Source organism: Spermophilus citellus (genome assembly GCF_964194105.1).
Source record: "Spermophilus citellus genome assembly, chromosome: 3".
In the NCBI taxonomy this organism is placed as follows: domain Eukaryota; kingdom Metazoa; phylum Chordata; class Mammalia; order Rodentia; family Sciuridae; genus Spermophilus; species Spermophilus citellus.
The window spans coordinates 140,714,751-140,733,773 of NC_138184.1; the positions used below are offsets into that span (position 1 = coordinate 140,714,751).

The 19,023-nt window shown below is 41.6% G+C and overlaps 1 protein-coding gene across 2 annotated transcripts; it reads right to left on the bottom strand.

Moving 5' to 3' along the window:
• Positions 1-4,623: 4,623 nt before the first annotated feature.
• PPP1R17 (protein phosphatase 1 regulatory subunit 17) lies at positions 4,624-17,899 on the bottom strand (the record flags this gene model as incomplete). Of its 2 annotated transcripts, XM_081288180.1 has the most annotated exons (4): positions 4,624-4,703; positions 12,689-12,841; positions 14,219-14,371; positions 17,818-17,899. In XM_081288180.1, the coding sequence occupies 4 exons, from the start codon at positions 17,897-17,899 to the stop codon at positions 4,624-4,626; spliced, it is 468 nt and encodes a 155-aa protein (XP_081144306.1). The 2 variants fall into 2 exon arrangements, with proteins under 2 accessions (XP_081144306.1, XP_081144307.1); XM_081288181.1 differs by lacking the exon at positions 14,219-14,371.
• Positions 17,900-19,023: the final 1,124 nt, after the last annotated feature.

Sequence of the window (19,023 nt, forward strand, 5' to 3'; positions counted from 1 at the left end):
GTTTTCCATATCTTGTTTCTTCTCAGGAAGTCTCCTGCAATTTCCTTGAAGGAATCTCATCTTACTAGGAAGGACATGTTACTCTGGGTTAGTGTTAAGTCCAAAGTCTTGAGACTGATGGAACTCTGAAATAAAAGGTTTTGTTGAACCCTCACAGTGCTAACCATAAAAGGACACAGTCCTAGAACCTGGGACAAGTTCCAGCAAACTTGTATAGAAGTTCCAGCAAGTCTATATAGAAATTGGAAAGCTGTCTACTGGACAGAGCTGAGAGTATTTTATAAAGAAAATTTGGAGAAGGAAAGCATCAGAGTTTGCCTCAGGTTTACATTAGTTGTAGATAAGAGGGGAAGGACAACAGAATGGAGAAAGTTTGGGAATATGACAGATCATAAGGAGAAGCCCTTACTGTTTCTGGGTTGGTTGGGGGAGGTAAGCAGGACATGATGTCGTGTGTCCATGGGCCACTTGGGATTCGAGTCAGGGTTTCAGCATACAATCTGGAGTGTGGAATAGTTCTACTGTTAGTTTGACGTGTTATCTCTCCCCCCACTCCCCTCCTCCATTTGTTGGCCCATATAACAAAATTTAGGACATCTCAGAAGGTTTCCATTATCTTAGGACATGCCCATCCTTTTCTTCTGGAGAAATGGTAGCTGATATCTTGGATTTTCCAGGGCAGAGGTGATTTTGAATCACACATGATTTTCCCTATGAGTACATTTACCTATGGAGAGTCTTCCGCCCCGATTTTTGGGTTAAGAATCATTCATGGTCATCAGAGTGTTCTGAGCCTCTGCACAGATCATAAGTGAAAGGCAGTCCTGGAGAACTAGAGGAGGAAGTTGCAAGTCCATCCATTTCCTGTGCATTCTCTCATGGCCTTAGGGAGCTTTCTGACACATGTTCACACAAATTGCAGGTGGCAAGGGAGCCTCATTTACACTGGATGACAGAGATTCTCTAAGATCCGTCATGTAACTAGCCTCTGATTCTCAGCTGGCAAAAATAATTGCTTTACTAACTTATTTTCATGACTGCATGCTATCTCAGCCTATCCTTCTTTAAAGAAGAGAACCTGGACTGCACAGGCTGTGGGGAGAAAACCCACTTCATTGCATTTAAAAGGAAACTCTGCTTGAGTCCTTTATGGTCCTATCTCTACCCATCAGCACCAGCTTCTGCCTCTTCAAGTGATAATTAGGCATTAGAAGCTGGCTGTGTGATCTCAGCCAATGGCTTTTAAAGGCTGTATGGATTTAAAGAAAGGCCTTGTGTGGGGCTTTTGAAAGGCAGCTAAGTTTCTCCAGTGCTTCCTCCATGTCCTGGTAGATGGCCTTCAGCATGAAGGAATGGCCGCTGTGCGCCAATCCTGTTGGGGCGCCTTAAATTTGAGCATTCTTTTGGAATGGATACCATGAAATGCTTTTAATTTATTAGAACTATTATTGGTTGGAGGGCAGTTGTTCAAAACATACTGAGAATCATTATAATTGGAATGCAAACCTAATAATTAAACCTCTCCTTTATCTAGCTAGAAAACAGTCCCGTGGGACAAGGGACACGAGGGAGGTTTGGCTTCCACCCACATCACCCCAGCAATGTGAGGGCTGGTTAGGGTTGGGTTGGGTTATGCCATGCTGTTCAGAGTGGACCTTCCAGGAAACTGAGGCAGCATGAAGACTCCCCTTCAAACCCTGAATCCTATGAGCAAGTCAGAAAGATTTTAGACGTGTCTGCTCAGAGTAACAGAAATGAGTTTATTAAAGGGATAGGAAAAGGGGAAGGGGACACTGGCAAGGGAGAGAGTGGGTCCTCTCAGGAGAGGGACCATGTGCCTGTCCTGCACTCCAGTTTTATTGGGGGTCTCAGGGAAATTTCCAAGGAAACCTGCCAGGTCCACCTCTTGACTTTTGGCTGACAACAGGGCGACATCTGACTTTCAAGTCTCCACTGCCATGACAACTCTATCACTTAAGCCCACGCTCAGAGGTTCTAATTGGATCCTTAACCACAGAATTATCCTTGCCTCCAAAATCTGGTCTGTGAAAAGAATCACAAAAGTCTCTCCCTTCAAAGTAACTTGGGCTCCTCTTATCAATATCATATCCTGCCTGCATTTTCTTGCAGATAACAGGCAGTTTGCAGAGGAATGTGACATATCCTGTCCACTTAGTGGGTTCCATCCAAATCACTCCAGCAATGTGAGGGTTGGTTATGGTTGGGTTGGTTTGGTCCCTCCCATTCTGAGTATGCCTGGTTTGAGGCTGGAACTGGGCCACAGAGGAGGAGAGGGCTGGTCTTTCAGTGAAGACTGTGAAAAGTGACCCGATCTCCCTACTTGAAACCCTTCTTTAAGTGCGATGAATCAGTTCTACAAAATTGCTCCCCATTCAACACCCAGGCAGTGGGGACTTGAACATGGAAAAGGCACGGTCCACGCTCTGAAGATGTCTTCACATTCTCCTGTGCTACAGTTGGAGAGGGCATTTTAGCTTACAAAGCTCTTTGTCACACATTATCTCGTTTAATTCTCAAACTATAAAGAAAGAAAAGCAAATATTATTATCCTTATTTTCAAGAGAAAAAGAACCAGACTCAGTCCCAGGGACTTGCTCAGTTGGGGCTGGAACTAGGATCTTTATTTCTACAATAGCCACTTGGCAGTCACCCTACCTCAGGAAGTCAGAAATAATGGAGACTTTTCTGAGCAGCCTAGGAGTTGTCAATTATACCCTGTGGACATGTTTATTCAGCAAATCAGATAGGACGAGAGTACATGTATGCTTTTTGGGTAAGGATTCTTTGGTAAAAATGGCTATTGGTAGTGATATAATCCTGCTATTCACATACCTATAATTGCTTTGGCTTCTTTTTTTAAAAAAATATTTTTAGTTGTAATAACTTTAATTTTACTTATTGTTATTTTCTTATGTGGTGCTGAGAATCGAACCCAGTGCCTCACACATGCTAGGCAAGCTCTCTACCACTGAGCTACAACCCCAGCCCTGCTTTGGCTTCTTATAGGCTGTTTAACCATTTGTGCTGCAACCAGCAACCTGATTACTTTATTTCCCTCCCTCAACACACTAGGATTGAGGTGTTCAGAATGGGAATGGAGTGCTGGAATCCAAAGGCAGGGAATAGGATGCGGGTCCTTGCTACTGGGCTCTCTACTTACATGCAAAGCCTGGAGGTAAACACAGTGGTGTGAGAACATAGCCCACAGCCAACTGGGAACCTAGCTTCTTCTACAAGGGCATCCAGTGGTCAGCTCCTGCTGGAGGTCCACAATTCTAATCAGACCCAAAGTTACCAGCTTTTGAGATGTTTTTTTCCCAAGAGAATCTGGAAATCTAGAATTTTGTGTAAGTTCTCCTGATTGGGTTGTTACATATTAACAGCTAATTCAAGCATTTCCAAACCAAACCAAACCGAACCAAAACCAAGACTTGGGAGTCTCTTTTGCAACCTCCGTTCTTTGTAAGTAGTGCTTTCAGGACAAATGCACCAGGGCATAGAGATGTGGATAGAAGTATCTTTATTTCCAGCTGTCTTGCATCTTTTTCCTCTTTGTGAGGGGAACAGAAACACAGAAGGAATTAATAAACTGGTGGAACTAGGGAATACACAGAGCTTCCGTATTCTCACTCTGAAGTATGATGATTTCAATATTGACTTTTCTTATTTTTAATGGTAGTTCTAGTCTTTTTCCTCATCTATTGGTTGATGGATGAGATCCATTTGCAAAACTCCTCAAAGGCACCCGCAGATTGGAAGCCGGGACAGGAGCTAAATACAGACCACTGCTCACTGGCTAACACCAAAATTTCCTCTCTTCTGTAACAAACTGTAAAGGAACCTAAATAAGTGAGATGCCAAAAAAATACGAGAATGACCTTCATTTGGCCTTTAAATCCATCATGAGCATTGATATTTTACCCACCATTACTAATAACTCACACTTGTGATATAATTCTCAAATGTCAGGACAACCATGGTGAAGAATTGTTGTTTTTTTTTTTTAAAAAAAAAAACAAAAATAAATAAGAGGATATGTTGGTAAAATTTCCAGACAGACAAGTCCTCTCTGTTACCAGCATTTTCAGCCCTGCCATGGGGAACTGGGTCGACTCTTAGAGTTCATAAATTCACCTTTACAGCTTCTGTTACAAGAATCTTCCTTCTTACCTTCCCAGCTAGAATAGAGAGCCCCTACTAGAACTGGTGTTTGGATGGTGAGTTCTGACTCACAGATCAACCAGCCACAAAGGATCTCCTTGGTATCCATGTTCTCTGCTCTGTGAATTGATCCAGAAGATGCAGAAATGGAATCCCCGAGCTTTCCCTGTTAACTCCTAATTTGGGATGATCTGTTTCTTTTCTCATGCATTGGAAAATGAAAATGTACGGAGTTGGAATAGAAACCAGGCTCAAGAAAGAAAAAAAGACAGCAGAGGTGACTGGCAATCTGATGTAGTATGTCTCTTGGGGAGGAGGTGTCTAGATCTGAACGTCAGACTAGGACAAAATGCGAACAGAAACAAGGCTATTTTTTTTTTCCCTAGGTCACCATAGGGAACCAATCTAACCTATTTACAAGTGATATCAGGGGAAATATCTTTAAATAGCTATCTTGTCACCATCCTTTTCGTCATCTTCCACAATCGCTTTGGGTCTCTGGTCCCTGAGCAGTCTCACACCTGCAAAACAAAGCACAGAGCTGCAATTAAGTGCCTCTGCTTCAAATATTAGACAACCTTGTAGTGCAGACACAGGAGCTCAGCAACCTAGAAATGCTTAGCATCTGTGCTGAGGGAGAGGGTACTGGGCGGCCTTATTTGGCCTTCCCAAGGTGCTCAATGAGGACACCACTCTGGGTGCAAGGGGATGCAAAGCCTGGGAGTCAGAGACAACCTTCACCTTCTTTCTCTGATTTCTGATCCTAAGCTTGCAGTACTATAGGATGGAAAACATGGGATTTTGGAGTTCAATTGCACTGGGCTTAGTTCAGCCAGCCTCTTAATCTCATATGTAAAATGAGAACACTACTGCTTATTATAAAGTGTTATTGGGTTAACTAAGGTAAATATAACCCACTTAGCAAAGAATCATACTTGTGAACAACTAAATGCATTTTTCTTTTTCTTTCTCCCCGCCCCCCCTCCCCCCCCACCTCCACCCCCCAAATCAACTGGTCATCCTCATGAAGTCAAGCTTTGAAATATTTTACCAACAACCAGGGAAAATATTAAGCCAAGGTGCTGGACATGCCATTTCCAAAAGTTAGTCCCAGGAAATGATGAGGTACACATAGTTTAGAGCAAAAAGGGAAAATAAGAAAAATGTAGTGAGTTTTTCCATATAACTGTATAGCTATAATTTAAAAAGGGGCTCTTTATTTTGAGACAACTCTTTGCCTTCTTTGGAGGATTAAAATATTTTTTTCTTTTAAAAAATTTTAGACATGTTAGATGATTGTTTCTTCTCATTCTTACTAAAAAAAATAAAATAAAATAAAGAAGTTGCTATCCCTCTGTTGGGCCCCATGGTATTTTGTTCTTAAAGAATATTCTGGTCTATGAAACTCAGAAGTCTGAATTTCTTTTCTGAGCCCAATTTTCTGGGCTGATTAGCTCAGAAAAGTCCAGCCAAGGAGGTCGGGATAGTTCTGCTCACCCTATGAAGGGTCAAGTAGGATCATTTTAACAAAGGTCAGTGGAACTGTGACTGAGGCCAATCTTGTCCTCCCATTCCAGCCCCCAGTTGTGTCCTGTACCCTTGCCTTGGATCCCTCTCTCCTTCCTCTCGTAATTAGAGGCTCCAGTCCATGAAGCAGTTCATAAAGATCTAAACTTGAGGGAAGAAGCTGAGCGCCACAAGAGGCCTTTCTATAGCACTGGACTCCATTCAACAGTGGCAAATTAATGAAAACTATGTGTTAATCTTAATGACTATTCATTTGATTCAGTTCCTAGTTTGTTCTGATGGGTTCCTTACCAATTAGCTAATATTTATTGGAGGAGAAAAACAATTTCAAGAGTCTGGCTGGAACTAAAGCTTTTGCATAAATCACGTATGAAACACAGTGGGAGATATTCTCTCTGATACCAGCTGCGTGGAGGATTGGATTTTTATTTGAATTTAAGATAGCCTGTAGGAGAATGTAGATTTAGCTATGTTGAATTCTGAAACTTTTCATCCTTCCTTCCTGGATATGTCTTTATATTAAGCTCCATGTAGGTTGATTCAAAATGGGTGAGAGCCTTTATATTTCCAGGTCTTGGTACACTTTGTGGTTACTTTGGGTATCCTTGACATAGAGTAAGATGAGAATCTGGGCCAAAAGTTGGGGGGGTGGGGAGGTCCTGGGATTTCAAGGATAGGAGGAACCTACTAAATGACAAAGGCTGATGCTTCCTAAAGTGGAGTGGCCTACCCACAGGAGCACATGAGGTAATTTCAAGTTGAAAGCGAACTACCATGCTAAGCAAGATAAGTCAATCCCCAAAACCAAATGCTGAATATTTTCTCTAATAGGCGGATGCAAATTCACAATAAGGTGGGAGCTAGGGAAGAATAGAGTTACTTTGGATTAGACAGAGGGGAGCGAAAGGAGGGGAAGGGGTATGGAGGTAGGAAGAAGAGTAGAATGAATCAGACATAAATTATCTTATGCACATATATGATTACATGATCAGTATAATTCTACATCATGTACAACCAGAAGAATGAGAGTTATTCTCCATTTATGTATGATGTATCAAAGTGCATTCTACTGCCATGTAAAACTAATTATACCAAATAAAAAAATAAAAAATAATGTGAACCACTGTTTTATATTTGTGTAGCTAAACAGTAATTTTAATGTTTTATAATAAAGTTATGTGTTATGATTTGGAGCTTAATTAAATGTCTTCCCTAAGATTCAGGTATTGAAGGTTTGTTCCCCAGATCACAGAACTCTTGGGAGGAGATGGAACTTTTAGGAGGTGGGGCCTAGTGGGAGGAAGTTAGGTCATTGTGGGCATGCCCTTGAAGAGGATATTGGGACACTGGCCCCTTTGGGTCCTTCTCTCTCTCTTTCTCTTCTCTGCTTCCTGGCCATCATAAGGTGAGTCACTCCATTGCATCACATCATTCGTGGCATGATGTTCTGCTTTTACAGGCCCAAAGGCAGCAGAGTCAAGGACCAAGAATTGAAATCTCTGAAATTGTGAGACAAACTGAATCTTTCCTCCTTTTATGTTAATTTTCTCAAGTACTTTGTCAAAGTAATAGAAAGCTAACATAGGAGCTTATCAAAATCTTGACTTCATGGATTGTTCAGGATGAGCTTTAAATCAGGAATATATATATATCACCACTGCATTGTTGTTCTTGATGCTTTGGTGATTTGAAAATGACCTCTGAGGGGCAATCAGCCTTACAGTGAGCTATTTTTGAGCAGGATCCCATGTAAAGCACCATCTACAACTGATCATCCACTCTGACCTAGAGGAACCAGAGAGAAGGCACCCCCTGTCCTAACTAACCATCTTAGAAAATACGTTATTACAAGCAAGACAGAGGAGGTGTCACTTTCAAAGGACAAACCAGTTCCTTTCCTTTGTACAAGCACACTATTTTAATTTCTGATTCCCCTAGACTGCCAGATGTTCACAGCTTATGAACCAGTTTTCCAGCAGGTTCCTCTTTCATGCTTCTAGCCAAGCTATGCTTGGCTCTATTTGCTACAGACTCCAACTCAAGACTTCCTTCTCTCTTAAGCAATGCTTGGTTACCTGGTCCTGACCAATCACCAGCACTTCCTGCCATGAAATCATCAAGATGGGGGTCCTGGCAAACTGTGGACCAAGTTGGGAGCAAGCCTGGAGCTGGCAAGGGAGCCTGAGATACCCTATTGAGGGGCTATTCTGGCAGTTGGAACCTGTCAAATGAGCTCATTAACCTAGGAGAAGGACGGTGGTTAGCAAGAGACTTAGAAGGGAGAATGAATCCATGTCCAGTGTTCCCTTGCCAAGGGCTAATGAGAGGAGATGTCTCCAGGGTGCATTTGTCTGTGAGTTCCTCCCACACCCTCATTAGAACCAACGTGAGTTTTTCTGAACATCTGCCGAAGGCACTATCCTTATCAGCTTAACTAGCATTTTGATTACTGCCAAATCTTTAGATACTAAAAGGCTCTTCAAAAATAGAGTACTTCAGCTAATATGCTAATAAAAGCTAGAATATACAACAATATCTATAATTGCACATACTTAAATGTAAACATTTGCTGACTCAAAAATTTCCATAATGAGTGTCGAGTCTATGGCCATATAGCACCCCTCCAACCCTTACACATGCTGCAGTATTTGATAAACATTTTTGATTCAATGGGGAAGCTGTTAATTGGGGATTTAGGTAGTGGCATATAGGCAACATCCATTGCCAAGTGATCAGAGTTCAATCAATTAGGAAGTTCCCTGAATCAGCAGATTTGTATGAAGTAGGAGAATTCTCATCTTCAGAAATTGTTTGACCTATCTCAAAGAATATAAGAGTAAACAGAAAATGAAGAGGACCTAACATTTATTGAGGACTTTCAATATGCCAAAAACTCTGCTAAGTGCTTTGACACTTTATTTAATAGTGTTCTCAGTGCTTTGAGATAGACTTTAGAGCCCCCCCTTTTAGGAATGGATGAAATAAAAAAGGTTCTTAGTTGTGTTCAGTTTTCAGAGCTTTGAAGGTACTAAGGAGCAGAAAAGGAAATCTAGAGTTTTCTTGCCTTCAAAGCCCATGCAAAATTTTATGTAGTCAGATGGCTCCCTGCCTGTAAGTATTTTTTTCCCTCTACTAACTCTGTGGCAGTAAAATAAACACAAGAATGGGTAGAAAATAATCAGTCTCTATCAGGTACTGCAGAATCATGATTGACAGGTAGAATATCAAATCAGCAGATAATTATGGCGCACTGCTATATAGAAAGGATTGGACTAGCTGATATCAAGGTCAACACCAGAAACATAAGGTGATTGAATCACAACCCAGTCCTCATGAACTCAGCAAACAAGTTGTTGATGTAGGTCAATTTACATAACAGGTACAATAACAGTAATGAGAACAAAAGACCATACTAACAACAATGGCAGAGTCTTGGGTATTTGCATGCCCATGTCTAGTAGAGAGTTTGGAAAAGAAAAAGTCATCTTGGACTTGAAAAGATTGGTCAACAAAGGCTTTGAGTTGGCTGTGGTCACTGGGACCTGGACTGGGGGAGCTGGGGGAAAATGTGTCAGTTTGAGGGTCAGTAAAGGTGGGAACGCAGCATGGCTGAGCAGGAGTAGACTTTCCCACCCATCTTTGGTCCATTTCTCCTGAGAATTGTCTATATGCTCCACCCTACCTTGCCTCGCTCTGCCCCTTATTTGCAAATGAGAAATCATGTATTACAGTCTGTGTCTTTCTTTCCTTCTCATTTGATTTAAGGACAGAAATATTTAACAGAGGCAAAAAAAGAAAAAAAAAACCAAGAAAATCGATTTAAGTCATACACAATTCTAAAGTAGAATTTCCCATATTGCAGCATAACCTATAGAATGAGTAGACTAATAGGAAACAGGAAAAAAAATCATGGCAATGGATCAGAGTTTGCTCATCTGGGTTACATAAGTCAAAATGATTACTTCGATGCAAGACTTATCAGATATTTTATTATTGCATCAACGGATGCAGCTCTACCATGGAAATATCACCATGTAACAGCTCCTTCTTCCTTTGGTTAAGTGTTGGAATGGATAAATTGTAACTATTGGCTATTATTCTTAAGTCAGTTACACCAAGGTCTCTGGACTCCTTTTCCAATAGCAAATCTACTGTGAAAGAAGAAAGGATTTTGCTCCTGGCTTGCTCTCCGTGTGCCTGTTAGAGGCTGGAGAGCGGCTTCTTCCTTCAAGTCCTGCATGAGGTAGGAGAGTTGTGCTCAGCCACCTCTGTTGACTGAAGTAAAAGACAAATGAGGGAAGGAAGAGGCTAATGCAGATCCTGCCCAGTCAAGTGATACAAGGAGTCATGGGAACCATCCTTCTCTCTGAGCGAGTTATTTTGTGGTTTACAATTTGCCTACCTGTGAGTGAGTTTTGGAAAATGTGTGTTAATTCTGCTTCAGGACCAAATATTTAGTTATTATATTCTCCTACCTAGAATATGCACTCGGGGAAGACAAGAACTTTTTTTTTTTAGTTTTGTTTTCTAATGTATGTCTAGCACTCCCAGCAGTGCCTAGCGCATAGTAGGTTCTCAATAAATACTGAGGGAGTAAAGGCTAAAGACTTTGCCACTTGAGGTCACTTGAACTCATCACTTTGGCTCAAATACTCTTCGCCCAGTTATCCCCATGGCACCCTCCCACACTCCCCATTCAGGTCTCTGTTTCAGTGTCCCCTCATAAGAGAAGTCTTCCCTGCACTCCCTACTCAGGAAGCAGTCTCTAGCTCTCTCTGTCTTTCCATACCCACCTTTACTTCTCTCCCTAGCATTTATCCCTAGGAGAGATTCTATTGCCTCTTTGTACGATTATGATTATGATTACTATTTTGGTACCAGGGATTGAATCCAGGGACAATTTACCACCGAGCCACATCCCCAGCCCTTTTTATATTTTATTTAGAGATAGAGCCTCACTAGGTTCCTCAGGCTGGCTTTGAACTCCTGCCTCAGCCTCCCAAGGATTATAGGCATGCATTATTGTGTCTGGCTAACTCTATGATGATTGACTTTCTTGTAGTATCAGTGCCTAGAACACACCAAGGATTTAATAAATATTCATTAAAATACTGAGGGTTGTTTGAGGATTGGACTTCTGCCTGTTCCAAACTTCTTGTGTTATCAGTATAATTTATTATGTTAAAAGGTTACATCTAGTCAGAGCTCAGAAAGGCTGGTCACTAGAAATGTGTGTGGATATAAGTGTGTGTGTGTGGGGTGGGGTTGGGGAGAAATACTGCTAAACATGACCAGGTGGGGTCACATACATTTTGATATACAGGTAAGTAGGTAAGTGGTGAAGAAGGAAGAATGGATGAAAGGAAAAAGAGTTGGAAAGAGAGGATGAGGGGTATGAAAGGAAGGGAAGGACAGAGAACACAAATTTCGTGGAACTTGGGACTCGTCCCTCTAGCTTGCCTGGATATCTAAAGGCCCTGACCTTGTTTGTCATGGTGTCTTTTTCCTCCTTTATTAAATTAAACAATGGAATGCTGGGTGTGGTGGTCACGCCGGTAATCCCAAGAGTCTGAGGCAGGAGGATCCCGAGTTCAAAGCCAGCCTCAGCAAAAGTGAGACGCTAAGCAACTCAGTGAGACCCAGTCTCTAAATAAAATAAGAAATAGGGCTGGGGATGTGGCTCAGTGGTTGAGTGCCCCTGAGTTCAATCCCCAGTACCCCCTCCAAAAAAAAAATTAAATAATGGAGAACTCTTAATAACAATCAAATCTTATCTCCTTCCAAAAGTGGAACTTCTGCATTCCTATGATGCTACAAGTCCAAACCACCCCACAGTATAGTAAAAACCTGGCCAAAGCCGGAGAGGCTTGGGTTTGAACTCCAGCTGTTCCACCTAGTAGTGTTTAACCTTGATTGATTCACTTATTTATCTGGCCATTCTATCATTAGTCCAACCAGTTAATCAGCCATCCTTCTATCCATCCTTCCATCTATCCATCTCATCCAGGTAAGACTTTAAACCATCTGGCAAGTGAATTAAATTGTCTCTCTGTTTTTCTGTCTATAAAGGAAGGTAAAAGCTACTCTGTTACATTACTCAGTAGACTTTTTAAAATCCATGATACAAGCCATATCTAACATTTTGTGGGTTCTCAGTAAATATTAGTACATCTTCCACTTGCTATTCTCCCTACAAAACCATCTGTATCTGTCTCTCTCTCTTTCTCTCTCTCTCTTCTCTCTCTCTCTCTCTCTCTCTCTCTCTCTCTCACACACACACACACACATAGAGTCTCACACTCTAATCATGAGTGTACACATTTTATTTCCTAATCTCTCTCTCTCTCTCTCTCTCTCTCTCTCTCTCACACACACACACACACACACACACACACACACAGAGTCTCACACTCTAATCATGAGTGTACACATTTTATTTCCTAACTTGCATATAAACTTCTCAGGGACAAGGACTAGATCTCATACACGGTCTCCCTTATAGCCTGGGATTATAAACACAGATCAGTAAGGTTTTCTATTGGACACATAATAAGATAGCTATCAGTATTTCTGCATTTGTCTTTCTTTCCTCCCTCCCTCTCTCTCCTATTTTGAGAACTTGGTCAATTAGTCCATGCAAGTTGGGAGGATCAGCCATCAGTTACTGGACACACGATCCACTTGAGACAGGGAAGGGTATTTCACCAGTTCTCAAGGACGCACTGACATTTCTGTTTCACTGGCTCAGTGAATTTGACCAGCTCTGCTGAAGCAGGAGTAATCTCCGAGCCTCTGGCATCTCCAGGTCATCCCCCGGGGAACTGCCAATGAAGATAAATCTGAGAGGCTGCAGTAAATGTGACTCCTCCCTAGAGCACTTGGGCAAGACCGAGCTTGCTGGGCCAGGACAAAGGCCATGTCCCGGCACCTCCAGATGGTCAGGCTCCCGTCCCATTCCCACCAACTCCTGCTCTTTTACCTGCTGCATAGGGGGGCACATGCAGGGCAGGTGTGTCTTTTCTCCTTGGCCTTTTCTGTTCCAGGTCAGAGTTATGAAGAGCTGGGTTTATTTTGCCCTTTGGACGTCTGTCCTGAACATCATATCTTTTAATTAGATGTTCTGAAATCACACCTGCATGGTTAGGGGAACAGAGAGACAGAAGCAGGGTCAAGTGAACATATCCCATACAGAAGGGTTGTGCATAAACACAGCACATACACCTGGTGAAGGTAGTCAAGGTTGCTTTCCCAAACTTATTTTAATCAATGAAGTTTCCTTAGCGTAAGAATAATAATTAAACAGACTGCACTAGGAGCATCCTCTATACAAAGGGGTTTGCATGCCTGATTTCATTTTAGCCTCATAAATCCCTGAGGGATTTAGTATTACCACCACCATGATCTACCTGAGATGATAGGTGAGATAAAGAAATGGGCTCAATTTATTCCATTTCCTAGGTGTTGGACAAGGATTGAGCCTGGATTTTTTTTGTCTCCAAAGCTCATCTTCCTTAGCCGGGGGTGGGGGGGTCATTTTCTGTTCTGCAAGTTCTGTGCCTCACACTTCCACCCTTAGACTTTAATTATTGCCCTACCTCCACCCACCTTCACCTACTTGTCTTCTCACCTCTGTTCTGCAGGTGAAAATTTTCTCCATCATTTAATAATGCTCTAAAAATCAGAACTTACTACCCAGACTCGGTTTCCTTGGTTTTTAATCAGAACTTCCATTATAATGTTCCTTCCTTTTCCTTTTCTAACAGTGCTGGAAATCAAACCCAGGGCCTCAGGCATCCTAGGCAAGTGCTCTACAACGGAGTTCCATCCCAGCCTGTGATGTTTCTTCTTACTGCAGATTTCAGGTGTGTCTGGGCTGTTATTTCTTACATATATAAAAGTTCCTTCCCAGAAATGTTTCATTTATTTTGTACCCCCTCAAAGTATGTTGTGAATAGAAAGGACATTAAGGAAATGACCAAGAGTGAAGGAGAAAGAGACCAAGCTAATAAAGTGTTTGAGCATAAGGGAGTGTCACATGTCACATCTCAGGTCTCATAGAGAGACATGTTAGTTGTTCATCAAACTGCTTCATGTTTTTCCTGGGCATGGAGCTGGATTATATTTCCAGCCTCCTTTGTAGTCAGGTGTGGCCTGTGATTATCCCACACCCATCTCCCCACCAACCCTCCTTTCCAACGCCTCATGCCTGCTGGATGTTGATGAGCACAGCATGATGGCTTTGGAAGTTCTCAAGGTGGCTTTATTCACTGTCTGTTGATAACATCAGAGCCCATCAGCTGGACCCCCAATGACTGGAGCAGTGCATACCTTTCTGTCCCCAAAGTCCACTCTCAGTGAGTGAAAAATACTCCATTATAAATATAGAACTGTATAGCTATTATTTAGCATTTAAATACCCAAATATTTAAAGAGATGTGTCAGGACCAACATGGTCCAGTGGAGGTGGTTCCCCTTCCCAGCTGTGCAAGGCGGCTGCGCTGTCCGTTACCTGGTATAAAAGGTGGGATGTGCAGGGCGGGTGTATCTTTCCTCCTTGGTTTTTTTTGGTCTGACTCAACATTCAGGTTGGCCTGTGTGTTCTTCCCCTTTCTTGGCTTCTTTTTGAGGTCACAGTCCTTAATGAACTGGTCTGAAAGATCATCTGCTTTTGACAGGATATGAAGCAAAAAAAAAAAAGAAGAAGAAGAAGAAGAAGAATATAACATGAGTAAGGGTTAGTCCCACACTGGGAGCAGAGGTCATTTTTCTGAAAAAGGAAAATGTTTATTATTTTTGTCTCTTCAGCAGAGGACTTAGGTAGACTTACAGAATGATCTACTCAAGTATAGACTAGAATAGAAGAAAGTAAAACTGGAATTCTGTGAAACCCCAAATTAAGAGAATTTGAAAAGCAAGACAAAGAAGAACTTCAAAATATGGTTGGGCAGACCTCAGCGTGGGTTTGCGTTGTTTCTGACGGGGTAGGCTCTCTGTGCTAATGCTCAATTTCCTTTGCCCAAGGCTCGATCTCTTTAGACACCCCAAGAGTCAGCGTGGAACCTGCAGCTCCCTTGATCTTGGGAAGTTTCCCTGGGGTTCTCAGTAAATTCCTGACTCTCTTTCACTTCTGGGACAGCCTTGTCGTCCTGATGGTTCACGCGTGGGTTCCACCACTCGTCTTTCTTTTCCCCGGCCTGGTAGCTCTCCTATTTGCCCATCCTAGCCCCAGCCCTTTTGTCTTCTTCTGCATCTCTTTCTTTTTCCTCAGTCCCCTCAGGACCTCAGGAGAGCCTTTGGAGTCCAGCGGCTACTCACTTCCATCAGATCGTCAGTCGTGGCCCCTGAAGGTTGTTACTGCTGTCCTTTGTCCTCTGCTCCGAGTGATTCATCTGTTGCTCTATTCAGCATCTTCCCAGACTTCCCAGGGAGTAGATGCTTTCATGCAATTTTATTCTTAATGGCCTCTCCCTTCAATAAATGCATGTTGAATGAGAATCAGCCACGCCATGTCCAAGTCCTAACTCTCTCATTTGTCAATTGTGGGAGCGTGGCCTTAATTTGTAGGAACTTTAATAGTCTCTCAATACTTAAAGCAAGGATAATATTAAATCAGTGTGTGAATGTATGTGTGTGTGTGTGTGTGTGTGTGTGTGTGTGTTTGCTCATGTTAGCAAAGCCTCTGATACATTTGATATATTTCACGTTTTAATAAAACGTTCCTTTTGCCATGGCTCAGCCCCTAAAGTTCCACCAGGCCCAGAGGAAGGCCCCCTCTTCGTCAGTCTTTCCATGCAAACTCCAGTCCTGTGTGTCCTTTCTCATTTTCTGAATAGTCACAGAATTTTTGCTCAGGTAACACCTTCAAAGTTGTTAAAGGTGACAAATGATGAAGCCCGAGCGTGAATCAGCAGGAGGCCCCTTCTGGCCTTAGAAATGAAGACAAGTGAGGAATTTACTGATGTAGTTTTGATTTGTGCAGGTCTTCTCTTCCCTTTTTTAATGATAGCATCTTGTCTTTCATCTCCTTAGCAGCAATAATTAAATGTCTGCTGAATATATGTTTGAATGAATGGACTCCAACATGTTTAACGTAAGGAGATATTCTGTTAGGATTCAAAGAAGCCAGTTCCACAAAAACAACCAGGTTGTCCTCTCTAGAAACTCTGAACCATGACCTGAATGCAGTCTGGCTAGATCTACAAATGTGAAGGAACATGGGGGACATTCAGAGGTTAACTGGGTCTTTCAGATCCCTGCCTCTCCCTCCCTCTCCTCTTTCCCTCTTTCCCCTCCTCTCTTTCTCTTTTCTTCTCTGTTTCATTTTCAGTAAAATATTCAGGTAAATTTCTTGGAAACATTGAAAATTAAGTAGGTCAAATCTCTTCATTTTAGCTTGTGGATCTGGACATTTGTGGATCTTTCATTTGTTCATTTATAAAATCAATGTTTATTAAGCTCCTAGTGTATTATCAGGGCTTGCTAGAGTCTAGGAATAAAAAGGACAAGTAGATTGTTCTTGCCTTCAAGTTTTATGGTTTATTGGGCAAACAATAGAAACAATTGTTTCTAAAACAATTATCCTTTGTTTTAGAAAATTCAATATGCCTGAGGAAACCACCATCCCTTGGTAACCATACATTAGTATGCCTGTATTATCAAAAGGTCACTATACATAACCCCCAAATCAAATAACATTGTTTTCCTCAGTCACATGCATAGTAATAAACATTTCCTTTGCCTAAAAGATTTTGATAATTTCATCCAATCATCTCCATTTAATAAACATTTGTTGAAGTCATACTACGTATGAGGCATTGGATTATACGAAGTTTATATATACAATAAAAAGGCTGTAAAGGAGCCTTTACTGAGTATCACTTATTTTCTAGGTGATTCCGTGTCATTCCAGCACACAAGATTGGCCAGCGGTTTTTCTGATTCGCCTCTGCCTGTGCTTTCCTGGTTGTCAAATACACTAATATCATTCCTGAACACATCATCTCATTTAATTCCAAAAGAAGCCTACCAAAACAGTGTACTATTAATCCCCAATTTGTAGATAAGGAAAATGAGGTTCAAAATGTCAAATAAAAGGCAGAAGGGGACACTGATGGCAGGTTATGGGATCAGAATTAAACCTGGGCTCTTGGAATTGTGAGTCTTCATATGCCTGGTTAAGAGAGCAATTCTTAAAACATGTTCTCCCACAGCACAGTTAATTTCTCCCATATTGTACATACCATAGGTAGGAATGAATGAATTACTGAATGAATGAATGTTGCTTAGAATGGGTGTTGCCCAGCTGTGGGGTCTCTGGGGGCGCAGCCTGGCAATGTACCTGTCAGGGGTGTGGGCCACCCTTTGACCCTAAGGCACTACACTCTGCACACAGTACATAGAGCAAGACATTTGCTTCAGTTTATACTTTAACTTCAATTGCATTTTCCCCCACTTTTGGAGAAATTCTGAACATAAAATATCTTGATGGCAAATGGGGAGTGGGAAGAGGAGGGGGGAGTCATAACCGGGTGAGGCATAAACAAAGGCTATGAATATGCAAAAGGCCCATCCATCAAAAGTCTGAGTGTCTCATTTTTAGAAATGGGTAGAGGCAGAAATGTTTCTGGTATTTTCATTACAAAGGTTATGCAAAAAGTCAGTTCTGGAAAGGAAACAGATTGACAATAAAACAGAAAAAGGCTATTTAAAATTCTGTCTTGATAGGCAAAGAGAGATATTTGAAATATTTTATTGGCACTGCACATGGGGTGTAAGTGTGCCGGGAAATACTGGAAAAAAACCTCTACTGCCACATCCCATTTATTGCCTCAAAAATGCTTTGCCTGGGACTCTAGCAGACCCACAAAAGAGGACAATGCTTCCTCTTTCTCTCTCTCTTTAATGAACCTGTCCCCAGTGCTTCAGCTAATATTTACATGGCAGACCCCACAGACCCATGGCTATTTGCCCGTCCAGCTGGTGTTGGCTGTCACCAGAAGGCACGGTCTATCAGGTTTCAGGGGCCTCTTTTCTGACTTGCCTGCAAGCCGTATGGCAGAGACACCCCTTTCTGACTTCCATGACTGACATTCACAGTGGAGCACTTACCTAAGTGGCTGTAACGAGGGTCTAGTTTGTCTAGTCTGTCTTCTGAGAGCTCCAGGGGCTGCATTTGCTCAGTGGACATCATCAAAGGAGAGCGGGTGTGCTTCTTATACTACAGGTGTGTAAGAAACAGTCCGTAAGTGTGCCCTTGGCTCATCCACTCATTCACTTATTAAATAAATATATATTTTTGAGCACTAACTATTATTTCCCAACTCAATCTTATTTTTAAAGACTGCTTCTTATACTTAGGTATGAAACTTTAAGCCCAAATAAGATGGATCATACACCCACCCATGCAGGCACAATTTATTTGCTAATTGTCATATATCAAATGTTCAGTATTTTTCCTCTTTCAGAGGTATTTTAAGAGTTTCAGAATAAATACCTAGACCGATTCTGAGTTAGAAATGAGTTAGCTCAGAGTTATAGAAAATCTTTTTTTTTAAATCTTAAATTTATTTATTTATTCTAATTTGTCATACAAGACAGCAGAATGCATTTCAATTCATAATACATATATACAGCACAATTTTTCATGTCACCGGTTGTTCAGAGTCACACCATTTGTGTCTTCATATATGTACTTAGGGTAATAATTTCCATCTCATTGTACCATCTCTCCTACCCCCTCTCTTCCCTTCCCTCCCCTTTGCCCCATCTAAAGTTCTTCCATTCCTCCCATGCTCCCCCCACATCCCCATTATGGATTAGCATCCACATATCAGAGTAGAAAATCTTGATTGAACTTCACCTGTATTTTGTCAGCTGAATCCTGCAAAATAGGAATATGTCTGTTTCACAGATGAAGAAACTGAGGCTCACAAAGTTTACCTAATTTACTTAGTCATGCATCTATTAAATTACCAAGCCTAGATCCAAATCTAGTTCTACAGACTTCACTAGACACATCTCTTAAAAACAAAGTGAATTATTGAATCCAAATTTAACCAGGCTTCTAGTTTTCCACCATTCTATCTCATAACTATAAAGTAATGAGACTGCTTCCCAGTCCATATTATGAGAGTTGTGCCAGGAGAAAATTTAGGCCTCAGATGGATCTTCATTATTTTCTCCCTAGGGATTCCTGACATGAGAGCAAGGCTGTCTGCCTCCCCTTATCCTCCATCTTTCCTGAACCACAAATCCATTTGAACTTCCAGAGCCATTAGATATAGTCATTGCCCAGGAGGAGTGAAAATCCAGAAT